Source organism: Pyxicephalus adspersus, chromosome 1 (genome assembly GCF_032062135.1).
Source record: "Pyxicephalus adspersus chromosome 1, UCB_Pads_2.0, whole genome shotgun sequence".
Lineage (NCBI taxonomy): Eukaryota > Metazoa > Chordata > Amphibia > Anura > Pyxicephalidae > Pyxicephalus > Pyxicephalus adspersus.
In genome coordinates, this window is record NC_092858.1 from 104882637 (window position 1) to 104898458 (window position 15822).

Consider the following 15822-nt stretch of genomic DNA (forward strand, 5'->3'; position numbering starts at 1 on the left):
GCTTATTTTTCATTTTTACCTAAAAAGGGGGGGCTGTCTTATTTGATGGCCCTGCCTTATCATCGGGGAAACACGGTAATTACTTGTGCAATGCAGCATACCTGATTGGTTCCTTGAGTTGCTTCTCCCTCCCCCTGTCATTGCTTTGCTATACAAACCATGCAAAAGGATGATACCAAGTAAAATGCTTGTAAAAAAAAAAAAAATATTTCTATGATTACATTCCTGCATTTGCTTGTGCCTTTTATATTTACCCGGAAATGAACAATACCTACTAACCTCATTGGGGTTATTTGTATGCTATGGTATTCAGTTAACAAAGAAACCTAATGCCAGGTACAAAACAATTACCTTTCATTCCACCAGAAAAACCTCTCCAGTTTGCAAACACCATAAGTGGAAGTCCTTCCCTGTTGAAATCCTTGATTGCCTGGGCAGTTTTAAATGCAGAATCTGGAAACCACACTTGTCCAGCTTGTTGTATAATCTGTGGAAAACAGTAAGCCAGTCATTCACATAATACCCAGGCTGAAAAATAGGTAATAATACCAAAAACAAGAGAATAGGTATAAAACAGAAAAAAATATAGAGGCTACTATCTATCACCTAAGGCTATGCACAAACAATTGATCGTCCTTGTCTTAGGCGAGAATCTGACATGTGTACATGGGTCACTCGACCCTGTTCATAGATCTGTCTGACATACAACAGCAGGTTGTATGCAAATTGCACTTATTTATAATTGGAAATAAAATCCTGGCCCCCTATAACAGCCTTCAAATCAAAACCATTAATAATGTAATAACAACCATTAACTAACCTTAGCCTCAGAGTCCAGGTTAGCAGGGTCAGCAGGTATGCTTAGTTCCACTGATCTTGTTTCAACTGCAACCACTCCAACAGGTATGCCACCCAGCCTAGGTTAGTAAAGCAGAAAAAAAAAATAAACACGAGTAGTTACTTAGAAAAAGGGTTTGTGGGCTAAATATAAAATCACTTTCAACTGCTGACAGTTAATATCATGCCGACACTTGATGGAAAATGAGGATGAGAATGAATGGCTTCAAGAAGTGACTTATCTTTGGAGAATAAAGTGTATTTTATTCCAAAAACAAACATTAATTATATTGCAGTTTACCAGCTCCTATGGGTGGTATGCCACAATAAAACATGATGGGTGCATTAGTTTTCTTTTTCACATACCATTTTCTTCTATTAGTACCCTGCCATTCAACCAGTAACACATTCTGTGGTTACAATGATCACCAACTATACTGTATCTATGGGGATGCAGCACTGTTACCATAGGATAAGACTACACAACCCATCAAACAGATATAACAACACTCTTTCAATGGTACTACCAGACCAAAAGAAAGCAAATTGTGGTTTATCATACAAACTAAGCTGAAAGACAACAGTCCAGGATTATTTTAAAAGCAAGTAATTATTTTTAAATATAAAAGTTTGTCCAAATGTCCTGCAGAAAAATAAATACAACCATTTACATTTTTTTTTGGATTTATAATTCTTTCTAGTATATGTGTAGTTCATATTTACTGCTAAAGGAATATGGGAACTTATATAAAATCCTTAATGCATATTTTGCCTACTATACCACTGGGGAACAAATTTGAACACATTTTTTGTTGACTTCAATTTTTAAGCTTATTTACACTAAAATAGGTATGCTGACTTTTTTCTCGATGGCTTATATAATTGTGATTACTGTAGCGTGGATTTGTATAGGCTATTTATTTACACGCAAGACATTGTGGTCAAAGGTGGTGGCGCTGCTCTACGTAGTGAATAAGCAAAATTTATTTTTCTACTTGCACACGTATCTCCTTTCTTTCAGATCATGTCTGTCTCTGCTGTTTTTCGTCGTAAGTGCCTAAAGAACCCTGATTCATTTTAGTATATTTGTGGCAGTTTCACCATTCCTAGTCAAAGGGCGAACATCAGCACATTTGTAGAGCAAGCCTATTTGACATATTTCAAACTTAAACTTGGTGATCAAGATAAGTTACACTACCCTCCCTTGAAGAACATGATTATGATGATGAACTAGGTGACAACAATGAAAAATTTAAAATTGAAGAGGACTGTGTTGCTAGGGGATTTGATCAGCATGAGTTGAGTGATTTGGCACGTGTTTAGGGACTATCGAAGAAGGCTTTAGAAATACTGGCATCAAGACTGCATGAGAAAAACTTACTTGAAAAAGGAACAAAGGTATCAAACTTTGGAACCAGAGAAATTGCATTTCTGCAGTACTTTTGAACTGACAGTGGCTTTGTGTCTTGCCATAACATACCTGGTCTAATGGGGGAATTGGGAATTTCAATCTATAACACAATTGAACGGTGACTATTCATCGATAGCTCGAAGCGGAGCTTAAAGTGTGTCTTCCTTCACAATGGCAATATATTTGGGTCAATCCCAATTGGCCATTAAGTTTCTCTTTGTAAAAAATATGCAGACATAAAGAGAGTCATTGAGTTGTTGCAATATCACTAACACAATTGGGTCATCAGTGTTGACCTTAAAATGGTTTGCTTCCTTCTTGGTCAGCAACGCAGATACACCAAGTATCCCTGGTATCTGTGCATGTGGGAAAACAGAGCTAGTGAGAGGCATTGGGTGGAAAGGAATTGGCCCCCAAGATCTGCCCTAAAACCAGGTGATCCAAACATTGTACATGAGCCACTTGTTGAAAGAAAGAATATTTTATTCCCGCCTCTGCACATGAAACTGGGTCTGATGAAACAGTTTGTTAAAGCTTTGCTATCTAAAGGAGACTGTTTCAAGTACCTCATTTTGGCATTTTCTAGCCTGTCATTTGAAGAAAAAAAAAAGGCCGGTGTGTTTGATGGTCCACAGATTTGGCAACTCATCAAAGATGAACATTTCATCAGGACAATGTCAGAATTAAAAAAAAAAGCTTGGTTATCATTCACAGCCATTGTCAAGGACTTTCTTGGTAACACACAAGCAAATAATTACACAGAAATTGTCCAGAAACTCTTGGAGAGCTACAGAATGCTTGGTTGCAATATAAGCATCAAGGTGCATTTTGTGCATAGCCATCTTTCTAACTTCCCAGTACACCTTGGTGCAGTCAGTGATGAGCAAGGTGAACGATCCCACCAAGATTTGAAGCTCATGGAAGGACAATATCAGGGTAGATGGGATGTACATATGATGGCTGACTATTGTTGGAGCATCTGGAGGGATTGTCCTAAAACTGAACACTCCAGGAAAAGCTATAAGCGTAAATTTTTAACTTAACCGCTTACTTGAATAATTTTCAAACGTTTTACTGTAAAAAAAAAATGTCAGAGTAACAATAAATCCTTTGTATGAGCAAAATAAATTTAAATAAACATTACATTTAAGTTATTTCATTATTTTTTCATTGTATGTTTTTTGACAAAAATGGAGGGTACCCTGTACCGTGAAAACTGGATGTGATAGCAAAAAACTGGGGTCATTTCTGCATTCACCACCCAAAATATAGTAAAAAACAAGTGTAGGTTCTAACTCAACAAAAAATGTGTTCCCAGTGTAATCCTCAGCTATCTAGTAATTTGCAATACGACATGAGACTCAATTTCTTTCTTTAGGTGACTCAACTCTCAAAATTTTAGTGGGCCTTAAAAAAGGATATTTAGTGTAAGGTAGATCAGTACCTCACAGGGTCCCAGTGGGTAACCTTGAAGTCTTATTTGGAAGCACACAGTTAGTCCCTGGCAATATTACAGTTGTCCCTGTAAGCCACATAACTTGCACTACTGGTTTACTTCTGTTTTTTTTCTGATCTCTAGCAATCATTCTTATTTACTGTATAGTGGTAAGCTGGCTGTGAACAGTTTTAATGGATGGAAATGTAAAAGAGAGTTTGGGATGTTCTGCACATAATAAATGCAACACAAAAACTAATCTCATTATACAAGCGCTATTATACAATCTAGACTGCAAGCAGGGAGTCCAGAATTTACCTGACCCTGGTCTGCTAAAAAAGACCTTTGTGAAGCAACACAAAATATATAAACAGTCTGTCCACATCCACCTTAATAGGGCTGCATTTTCTTAGTACTAGTTTATCCTCAAAATACACGTCAAATAGGATGGGCAATGGTAAATCATTCCTTAACGTCTTAATATTGTTAGTCAAAGCCAAGAGTTGGTATTGTAACTTTTACTCACTCTTATTCCTCCCATGTATTCCTTATCCTGATTTAATGTCATATAAATTTTGTTACAACACAACTCCGTTTGAGTGGTTGTTCTTCTGCTCAAACTACCATTTTATGACTGCTGCATTGGGTACAACTTTTTCTATTGTATATAGTCAATACTGGTCTTTAGCATGTTACAGCTGAGAAGATGTAAACATGGGAAAAAAGGCCAAAATCGCATGATGCTATAAGGGTGTTCTCTGCTGTGCTGATCAATGCACTATACTATTATCTTAGTTATTTTTATTTATATACTATAAGGTTTATTTTTGTTGTGGGGTTGGACAAAGGCACAAAGTTTATGAGAGTTTCTAGAATGAAAAATTACTAATTAGAGCCGCTAGAGGCAGCTACCGCCACACTTTTGCAGATCAACAGCTGCAATGTAGGTCTATGGGAGCTTAATGCCACTTTTAGAATCGTTAAGGCTGGAAAGAGTGTGGATGGCCAATTTAGGGTAATTGTGGAATAACAATCCATCATTGATTGTCACTGTTAAAAAAAAAAAAATGGCTACCCATAATTGCGTCAATATGAATGTGATGATCAGAGTAAAAAATGTCAACATTTTATCCAATCATCACATTTTAAAAGATTGTCCCATAGGTGTTTTATCTCTAAAGTTTAATAGTAAATTGTAAAACAATACCTTGATTAATTAGGATAGAACGGTTTCTTAAAACTGATGTGCCTAGATAAAAATGTGTGGAATATAAGGAAGGAAGCCGTGTTGCTTTTTTTTGTGCCTCTTTAGTATTCCGCACCCAAACTATTTGTATTCCTTTTCAGTGTGGAAGTGTACAAAGACATTTTTTCTTACAGTTATTTCCATGCCTCTCCTTCAATTGAAGCAACCAGACTGCTTTGATTGCTCCGCTGAGAAGGGAAAGCGAGACAGCGAATGATAGAGAAATAAAAAGTGCCTTCATATTTCCTTGTGCACAGACCATATATCTAGGCACAGAGATGATACTCACATTGTGATGTATGCATAGAGTGTAAAACACCAGTGACTCATGAGAGGCAGAGGCTGCGAAGTGAAAGAATTCCCTCATGTACTCTCTCCGAGTAATAGTCTATTTATTCTTCCTCTAGAGTTGGTTACATTTTTATTGGACTTTTTTCTATTTAAATGTAAGTAATGAATTTAGTGGAAACGAAAGGTGTGAGAGAGATGACCGTGCAACCTAATGCAATTTCATTCGAAGCTCCTTCACTTGCTCATGAGCTATTCCCTAAGCAGATGAAAAAGATGGAAAAAGACTATTATAGAAACATAAAGAACATCGTCCACCTGTGTAGGTAAAGAATGTCCAGATAAATACACACTGGCATTAACATTTGTATGAAATTAAAATTAAGAGATATCATTTAAACATAATAATGCATTCCTTATACTTATTGGTAATAATTTTAATTCAGAGTTCATAAGAAATATTTTGCAATTGAAGCCAAGTTTTTTTTTGACACAGTAATGCAGTTAGGTTACAAAAACAGTAATAAATCTATTTTTTTTTAATTTACTACTGTGCTATAGTAAGAGTTACAATTTCCTGTATGTGTGCTGGACCACTTCTCAACACAGAGCGCAGTGGTTTCCAACTGTCCGACACCCCATCTATACAGTCAGCAGAGCTCATGCTCCCTGTTGATTATAACATTGTGTGGGTTGTGTGTCAGACTACTTTACACCTGCAGCAGCGTTAATCAGTAGTTCTCTAGTGTGCAGCCAGTACAGGGCATTTTAACCCCTGGTGCAGCACAATAGTACAACAAAAAGATAAAGGATGCCAACAAGATATTACTGCCTTTGCAGCCGGTTTGTATTAAAGTAACAAAAACTAAGCTTCTGCTGGGTTGTAACCTACTAAGGCAAATATGAAGTTTTAAAATGTTATATTAATTATTATTTTTTGGGTAGTAGAATACACAGATGCACACAGTTTGTTCATTAAACCTTAAAGCATATCCTGGATTAAAGTATTGGCTACAAAGACTTGCAGCAGTATTTGTACAAAGCATGGTGAAGTCATTTACTAATGAAATGAAAGATTGTTTTAATGTGGTGTATTTTTCAATGTAGCGCTTAAAATGGAAAAGAACAAATAAAATAACAAAAGTTTACATACAAATAGTAAAAAAAATATCCAAGGGGTGAAAAAAGAAGAAGATGAGTTACCAAAACAGAATTAGCCAACAAGTTGTTTACATTTAATTTATTTTACAAATTTCAGGTTTGTTAGTATTAAGAATACTTTTTTGTGCATCAGCACCAATTTAAGGGATCAACCAAAACCTTCATTCATACAGGAACTAATGTCAGGCTCCAGATAGATTGGCCAAGACCTGGCTGTCAAACTGACAGAGGAGACTTTCAAATTACACAGTTAGACCAGTTCGCCTGGTAATCCAGGGGGCTGGACAGCCTTGAGAGGGCTGCCAGCAGGCTCCAGTTGCACTAAATTACAGGATTCAATCAAGTTGGAAGCTGCTACTGCCTCTGCAATAATATGATCGTGTACCCATGTCTTTTTAGGTTAACCCTGACTTTTGGAGGCATACTATATACTGTATGTATTTTCACATGAAGATGTGCTTTTCTAAAACAAATGTGTAGTCGGTTTACAAAAAAAAATGGACAGACGGCCAGTCCACCATCAGCCCTTTAAAAAATATATAGATTCCGTTTGTTTGTGGAGAATTCTTGGCACAAGTTAAAGCATATTGAGCAAAAACTCAATTCAATTGGGTTAAACAGCAATCCCATCTAGACAGCTAATTACACAACAGAAAACATGAAAAATATGAAGGAAGCGTTTTACCTGCCAAACCATATGTATAGTTATGCACACATTCTTTTGACCTACACACCTGCTGCACTGTTTAAAAACATGGCAACTCAAGGGTGACCATAAACCATAAACACAAATGAGACTTTTTAGCCAGTAATAAATTACATTATTCACACATTATTTTTACCCAATTTTTAAGACATCACAAAATATTTATTTATAAACCTTTAAAAAAACAACATAAAAAAAGAAATCCACCATCAGGTGTATATACCCAAATAAATGAAGGACTCTACATCATGTGGATATCTCGATGTGTTTCGCGGAACTCTGTTCTGCTTCCTCAGGAGATAATGTTGCTTGCCTTTTTCCAAATGTAAACTGCCATACCTTGGATGTTCTGATAGCCGCAAGACCCAGACCCATGGAGGGACATCTCATGTTACACTGTCTGCAGTAGGGGAGCCGTGCAGGAGGACTAGAGCCAAATAGTAAGAAGTGGCCAAATTATTGAATATTTATATGAACAAGTTATTACGTGGAATGTAAAGCATAGAATTGGAATTGGAAAAATTAAATACCTGAATTAGACTATATAAAGATGATAGCAATCACCTAGAAAAGACATTACTCAGGCTCTTACTCCACCCTCTTGTTGTGCAGCTATCAGAACATCCGAGGTATGGCAGTTTACATTTGGAAACAGGAAAGCAACATCATCTCCTGAAGAAGACTGGAGTTCCGCGAAGCGCGTTGAGATCTCCACATGATGTAGAGTCCCCCATTTTATCTGGATATATACACCTGATGGTGGATTTGTTTTTATGTTGGTTTTTTAAACAAGTTTGGTGAATAAATATTGTTGTTTCAATGTGATGTAAAATTGGGTAAAAATAATGCATGAATAATGTAATTTATTACTGCCTAAGAAGTCCCATTTGTGCTTTTTAGGTGTTTAGGTTCAACTGATCAAGGAATGTGGCAGTAGTTGATTGATTAACCAGATAGATATAACAAGGGTGACAATTTATTTTTCAGCTGGTGAGCTTTTACATCTGTACAACTGCAGCCCTTTTTGGACTACAAACAGTGTACCAATGGCCAGATTTTACTTCTTGCATCCCCTAGGCACAGTGTAAAGATACCTTTCCAGTCTCAGCATTCAAATGATAAAACCAGCTAGGATAGAAAATTTGCAACACACCTAGAACTGACCACTTAACAAGTAGATCAATCTGTCTCCTACTCTCTATCAACAATTTGTATCTCCTACGCCGAAATAGCTTAATATGAGATATTCCCACTTCAAACCTGAAACCAAACAACATCCATTGGTACTCAATAAATTATATCTAGTAGCAAAGATTACCATCTTATTATTATGAACAGCAATCACCACACTTACATTTATATCTTTAAGTATATTTATCATGATTATTTGATAGTTTTCCATAATTCTATATAGTTAGGTCCATAAATATTTGGACAAAGACAATTTTTTTCTAATTTTGGTTCTGTACATTACCACAATTATTTTTATATGAAACAACTGTAGTTGAACTGTAGACTTTCAGCTTTAATTCATTTGGTTGAACAAAATGATTGCATAAAAATGTGAGGAACTAAAGCCTTTTTTTTTTTTACACAATCACTTCATTTCAGGGGCTTAAAATTAATTGGACAAGGTTTATTTGAAGGGGGGTGCTTGTATGTGGAAGATTTTGCTTGTGAATAGACAACATGCTGTCAAAGGAGCTCTCCATGCAGGTGAAACAAGCCATCCTTAAGCTGCAAAAACAGAAAAAAAACAATCCAAAAAATTGCTACAATATTAGGAATGGCAAAATCTATAGTCTGGTACATCATTCATCAAGAAACAAAGCACTGGTGAACTCAGCAACGCCAAAAGACCCGGACGTACACGAAAGACAACAGTGGTGGATGATCGCAGAAGCATTTCCATGGTGAAGAGAAACGCCTTCACAACAGCCAACCAAGTAAACAACACTCTCTAGGAGGTAGGCGTATCCATATCCAAGTCTACCATAAAGGGAAGACTGCATGAAAGTAAACACAGAGGGTGCACTGCAAGGTGCAAGCCACTCATAAAGCCTCAAGAATGAAAAGGAGAGATTGGACTTTGCTTAAAAAAAAAAAAAAAAACATCTAAGCACAGTTCTAGAAAAACATTCTTTGGACAGATGAAACCAAGATCAACCTTTACCAGAATGATGTCAAGAAAAGAGTATGGAGAAGACGTGGAACAGCTCATGATCCAAAGCATACCACATTATCTGCAAAACATGGCGGAGGCAGTGTGATGGCTTGGGCGTGCATGGCTGCCAGTGGCACTGGGAAACTAGTGTTTATCGATGATGTGACACAGGACAGAAGCAGTAGAATAAATTCTGAGGTGTTCAGAGACATACAACTCGCTCAAATCCAGCACAATGCAACCAAATTGATTGGGAGGCATTTCATAATACAGATGTACAATGACCCAAAACATACAGCCAAAGCAACCCAGGAGTTTATTAAGGCAAACAAGTGAAAAATTCTTGAATGGCCAAGTCAGTCACCTGATCTGAACCCAATTGAGCATGCATTTCACTTGTTGAAGACTAAACTTCGAAAAGAAAGGCCCACAAACAAATATCAACTGAAGTCCGCTGCAGTAAAGACCTGGCAGAGCATTAAAAAGGAGGTAACTCAACATCTGGTGATGTCCATGAGTTCAAGACTACAGGCTGTCATTGCCAGCAAAGGGTTTTCAACTAAGTATTAGAAATGAACATTTTATTTTCAGCTTTTGAATTTGTCCAATTACTTTTGAGTCCCTGAAATGAAGTGATTGTGTTAAAATTAAAGCTTTAGTTCCTCACATTTTTTATGCAATATTTTTGTTCAACCCACTCAATTAAAGCTAAAAGTCTGCAGTTCAACTGCATCGGCGTTGTTTCCTTTAAAATTAATTGTGGTAATGTACAAAACAAAATTATAAAAAAATTTTCTCTGTCCAAATATTTATGGACCTAAATGTATCATAATAAAAAGATACTGTATAGCACTGAGAGCAGAGTAGGTTCATTTTATATTGGCCACTATTAGGAACATGCCTTTGTATACCACCATATACAACTAAGGGCTACATTAAAGGTAATCTGTTTACATTTCTGGTTACTCTTGTTTACAGTAATCAGTAGTTAAAGCAGAAATTTACACACAGAACTAAATAACACATCACAGTTACTCATATTTTACTGGAAGGCAGGCTGTCTTGAGTTTCAGCATAATAAGGATAAGGAAGTTTCGGATAAGGAAGGGATTCTTCACTGTAAGGTCTGTGAAAATGTGGAACAGGCTCCCTCAGGAAGTAGTTTCAGCAACTACTATAGATTGCTTTAAGAAAAAGCTGGATGTTTTTTTTCTAGAAGAACAGAGTATAACTAGGTATTAAAGCTTTAAAGTAAAAATAACAGTGACCGTTGATCCAGGGAACATCCGACTGCCTCATGGAATCAGAAAGGAATTTTTACCCCTTTTGAAGCAAATTGTACCAGGGTTTTTTTGGCCTTCCTCTGGACCAACTATGTCCATAGGGTTTTATATCTGGAATAGGTTTATTTCCCTTGTGATTAAACTTGATGGACTTGTGTCTTTTTTCAACCTGACCTACTATATGTAAGCATGTACACATATTTGTTAACTTAATATGAACTGTATTTAATCAATATTTGTATGCAGACTATATAGTTAATGAGCAGGAACTACATTAATTGTTTACTATTAGGCCAGTACTGGCACAATTATTTAAATGTAAATTTAAGAAGCCTTTTCTGTTGTGGGCACTAAGTTCTAGTGCCATCTTATATGGCCTTGTCCCAAGCTGCCTAAACATTTAGTACATCTAGCTAAGACAAAGGTTGAGCTGAAATACCAGCAAATATGTGCAGTGGCAGCCTGCTAAAACACGGGGTTGTATGTGCCATTTCAAAATGTACAGAAGTGACATTTAGGTTGAACACAAAATGAATTAGAGTGTACATTTACCAGATTGAAAAAGGATAGATAACTAAATGAAAAATGTATAAAACCGCACAAACTGCAAGCTCTTATATACAAGATGCTGGCATCCATCCTTGGAGGAAAGTAGGAGCCAGTCCAAATCTAATCAGAATGGAAGCATCAAGGCTACCAATCTTACCTTCAGACCAAGTTGATGTTCAAAATACACATTTTGGCATACCAAAGTGCTTGCACATTTAATAAATGAGTTGGTGTGCAGTTCATAAGCTCTTCTTCTCCCTCTCATGAGGGGGTAATAGCTATATGAGTGCAATCATTTGCCCCCCAGAACATTGGGCATCCCACTCAGGAGGAAAAGGCCTCTCTGTGGACCTAGCATCAAATAAAATTAAATAAAACAAAAGTAATCTTTGATATTTTAATGCTACTTCCAAAACTGTTGTATTGCATCGCAATCTCTGATCTCTAAAGCTCAGGCCATTGCAGAATAAAAAGAAAAAATAGCAATAAAGTGCAGGACCTCAAGAAGCTTGCCTAAATCCAGCAAAGCTTAACTGTTACTTGTTTTTGGTTTAATGTCTTTGGTAAAAAATATTGATCAGCTCTAGCAATGCAGGTAGAGCCAAAGAATATTGCATGACTACCTCCTCTTTTGACAGACATACAAAAGGGAAAATGTGATCACAGGAGTGCCATAAAGTAAGTAACTAATCACATTCTGCAGAAGACACCGGCTTGCCTGTGGCAAAAATTGCAAGGCCCATTTGAGATTTTGGCCATGTAAATTAGGTTTGAAGGTTGGACAATTGTGTTTGAAAATTGCCAGAAACCACTAAAAAAAGAATGTAAATAGGCCTTTGTTAAAAATTGGGTGAATGTTCTATGATTGCCATGTTGAAATTAAATATATTTGTTGTAAACAGAATAGACAAGGCTCTTTGATATGTGATACTTTACTGGGCTATGCTTGTATCTTAAAAAAAAGTTCAAATGGTTTTGGGTGAATTTTATTTTAAATGATTACATGTGTTTAAACCAGTTCATAAAGTGAGATAATAACTTTATGCTTTTTACCATTGGGCCCTGGCTTGTATAAAAACATATATATAGCACATTTTTACAAAACTTGGAGAGCCGAGATATTTTATCTTCACGCCAATAAATAAATACTCAATCGACACTGCTCCCACATGGAATAAGACTACATAAGACTGAACAAATAAGACAGCATAAAAATACTTTTTACCATGCTAACCTTTTTTGTCCCAATTTACAAAAAGCATTGTGTTCTCTGCATTCGCATTTAAGGCTTTATAAAAAGCTGTAAATAGGTCCTTCATAAATACCAGTATGATTAGTATGTGCGATAATTCTCAAAGTTCAGAGAAATTAAAGTCTTTTTTAATCATAAAGGGGCCCTTTACTGTAATTTATGAATAATTATTTAATATATATAATATTATAATATAATGTAATATAATTAATTTATATAATTGATTACAAACTAAACTTTGCATAGCATTTGCTAATGTTAAATATCTATTTACATAGAACAAATAATAAATTGCCAAAAACAGTTTCAGATTCAGAACTTATGACTTATGTAATGAAACTGCAAGCTAATGATAAATGTCTTTATTGGAGAATTATAGTTATTTATGGGATGGGGAAAAATGACTCAAAACAACTTTTGCTTTCCATTATACTTCATATAAATTTTATCAGTCCCTGCACATGGAGATGCTACATCTTGTTTTATGGCACATCCTCGGACTATAAGCCAGAGTATAATAAAAGACAATTTACAGCCAAGAACACATATATTACGAACATACAGTACACACAAAAAGATGAGTTTTGGAGGCACTTACAGGAACCATTCCCCAAAGAATACAGTTATGTCTATTACTTCCTTTTCTTGTCAAAATGTCACTGCTTTGAAAGAGACCAATTCCCGTTTTTCTACATTTGTTGTACCTTAGAGCCCTGCAGCTCAAAGTAAAAAGGAAAGAAAAGTTAACTTAAATGTTTGAATGGTTATGTACTTTACTAGTTTGGGTGCACCCTGAAAGCACCGGCAGTGTTTGCCTAATCAATAAAGGAAAATTTAAGGGCGATATATTAAATTAGGAACTGAGCTCAAAGAAAATTTAAATAAAATGAGCTGTTCTTATAAAAAGTAAAATAGAAAAAATTGGAAAAAAAAATTATGAGGAGGTACCTTTTGAGTAGCATGTTATGTGCATTGGTTTGTTTACTTATTTTTAACATACGGTAAATAAGCGTTAAATCAAGCCTTTGAGCTAATTGATCTTTAAAGCAAGCTTTTACCAACCTCTAGCTAGTGGGTGTGGAAATTTGTGGGAGGATTGTGTGCATCTGTTAATATTTTATTTATGTATTTATATAGTGCTGACATATTATGCAACAAAAAAACAGTAACATGTTTTACAAAGTCCATTGTCATATCAATAATAACCTAATTTATCAATAATATCTTCCAAGTTATCAATATTACCTTCCCCTCAAAGTGGCTCACAATCTAAGTTCTTTAAGTCATTAACACAGTCAAAGACCAATTTTGAGGGGAAGCCATATATTCTAATTGCATTTTTTGGGATGCGGAAGGGAACCCGACAACTCCAGACAGCAGACTGTGTTCTGGCTGAGATTCAAACGTGGGACCTAGCATCGTAAAGACCCACTGAGCCAACAGTGAAATATTTACCTGGTTGGATTTAACTTATGAATACCCACCCAATCATCACTAGGACTGATTGATACCAATATGACTACTAACTTATGCTTCTTTTGTTTCTACATATATTGTAGTGCTTTTCATTCCTCAAGGCACACATGACAATATTACTGTAGTATGTGGGTTTGGTATTTAAATACAAATGTAACATATTTATCATTTTACTCCTTATTATATGCCTCTACTAAAATGTGTGCATATGTATGGCTGATTGATAGATAAGCCTCATCTCAAAAAAGCATTTTAATGGTTGGACATATTGCGATAAATTGTAGTATATAAAAGTGCCACTGATCATCATACCTTCATTATACAGTTTTTGCTTGTCCAAGTGTTTTTATTGTGCATATTTTATTTATTCCTAGTGAACATAAGCAGTTTAAAGTGAATCACTCAACAATGTGAAAGAGGTGAAGCTTTACGGACTTTCAACCATCCACACATGTGCAAGCAAAAAACAAAAATTTGTTTTTCTTTGCACCTAATTGGGTATTATTTAAAAGGTAAATATTCATTACACAAAAAAACAAGTTAAAATTCTGCATTGTAGTTCACATTGGTAAGTGAACATCTATTTTTTTGTACTTGAACCCCAGTGTAACATGTTCTTCCAAACAGTATAGGTGTAGCTGTTTGGGGGATTTAGGTAATATTGTTGTACGCAATATAGTGTTTATTGGATTTATTGATTTGTTTTAACTTTTGTTTGTTAGATCTCTAATCATAAAAGTATTCTTTTTGGATTAGCATTACCATAGCATAGTTTTCCACCAAAGTTTATTATTAACATGAGCAAAGCTAAACTGATCTGTAGTAGTTTCATATGGAGAATAAAGTGTGAAGACATGTGCCTATGTTTTTCACTTTCATAGTACCCCCTTTTCAGTATGGAAAGGGTTTTATGGGTTATATATTTTTATGCAGATACAATTGATAAACAGGGAGGTGAGGGTTGCGCAAAATCTACATACTGCATATGCGGGTAGTGAAATTACTGAAATACCATTTCATTAGCTAGGAGCCAGGATATAAATGGTATGTTAAATGTCCTCTTTATAACAGTAAGGGAATCTCTTTTATTTCTATTGTTGTATAGCAAATATAAGGTTTACCAAAAGCTGGAGAGGAGGAAGGTTATTGCATTGTACTGAAACCCCAAGTTTTCACCATAATAAAATTGGCCTAATTAGTGAGTTTTAACAAAAGCAACCTTACTGTTATACCTACATAGAGTTTAGTTTTATTACACACAGGCATACAAGTAGTATGCAAATGCTCCATATTTAGCATTATAATAAAAATTGAACTGTAGCACATGAAATTACTGTTTGTCTTAAAATGTTACATTCTAACAGAATGTAGAAAAGTAGGCTTCTAAGTATTCTTCAGATCATGACATTAAATACTGTCCAACACAGATGCAGTAAAAGAATCAATATTTGAAATTGCCTCTTGCAGGAAAATAGCCAACCAAAGATATAATTTGTAAAAGTCAGCAATACCTTATTGACCGTTATCGACTGTGACTAAACTGAGCATGTGGTCTATATTTACCAAATGTGCCAGAGATTTGCTATCTCTGAAAGTTTTTTTTTTGTTTTTTTTTTTGTTTTTTTTTTTTTAAATACAACATGTGGCTATTAGTACCAACCATTGTAAAAAAAAATAAATAATAAATATTCTTCCACTTTTGTGTATGTATTTTGTCTTTATTAGGCATTTTAATTCCGAACCTCCATATCCTTTACAAAGAACTAGTTGTATCGTGCACCGCAGATGAGAGGTGTTTCTAAGCCTTTTTATGAGTTCTGAAATGTAAGCCCAATAAATGAATAATGTCACCATGCTAGATTGAGTTTGAGGGAATATTGGCTGAATGCTCATGATTTTCTCTTTTTTTTTTACTGTGGTGAAAAGAGATCCTGAAAATTACCAAGCATCCCATAATATAGGCAGCATATGCAAAATACAACCATGTTTTTAAAAGCGTTCCTAAAATTTATTA

The 15822-nt window shown here is 35.4% G+C and overlaps 1 protein-coding gene across 2 annotated transcripts in view; it reads right to left on the reverse strand.

Annotated features, from left to right (window-relative positions):
- ACACA (acetyl-CoA carboxylase alpha) overlaps positions 1-15822 on the reverse strand; it is a 195855-nt gene that overhangs the window by 36272 nt on the left and 143761 nt on the right. For both annotated transcript variants that reach the window (XM_072422398.1, XM_072422391.1), the window contains exons 48-49: positions 821-917; positions 352-487 (exon numbers count right to left, since the gene is read on the reverse strand). In XM_072422398.1, coding sequence (XP_072278499.1) covers positions 352-487; positions 821-917 — 233 coding nt within the window. The remainder of the gene's footprint in view (positions 1-351; positions 488-820; positions 918-15822) is intronic.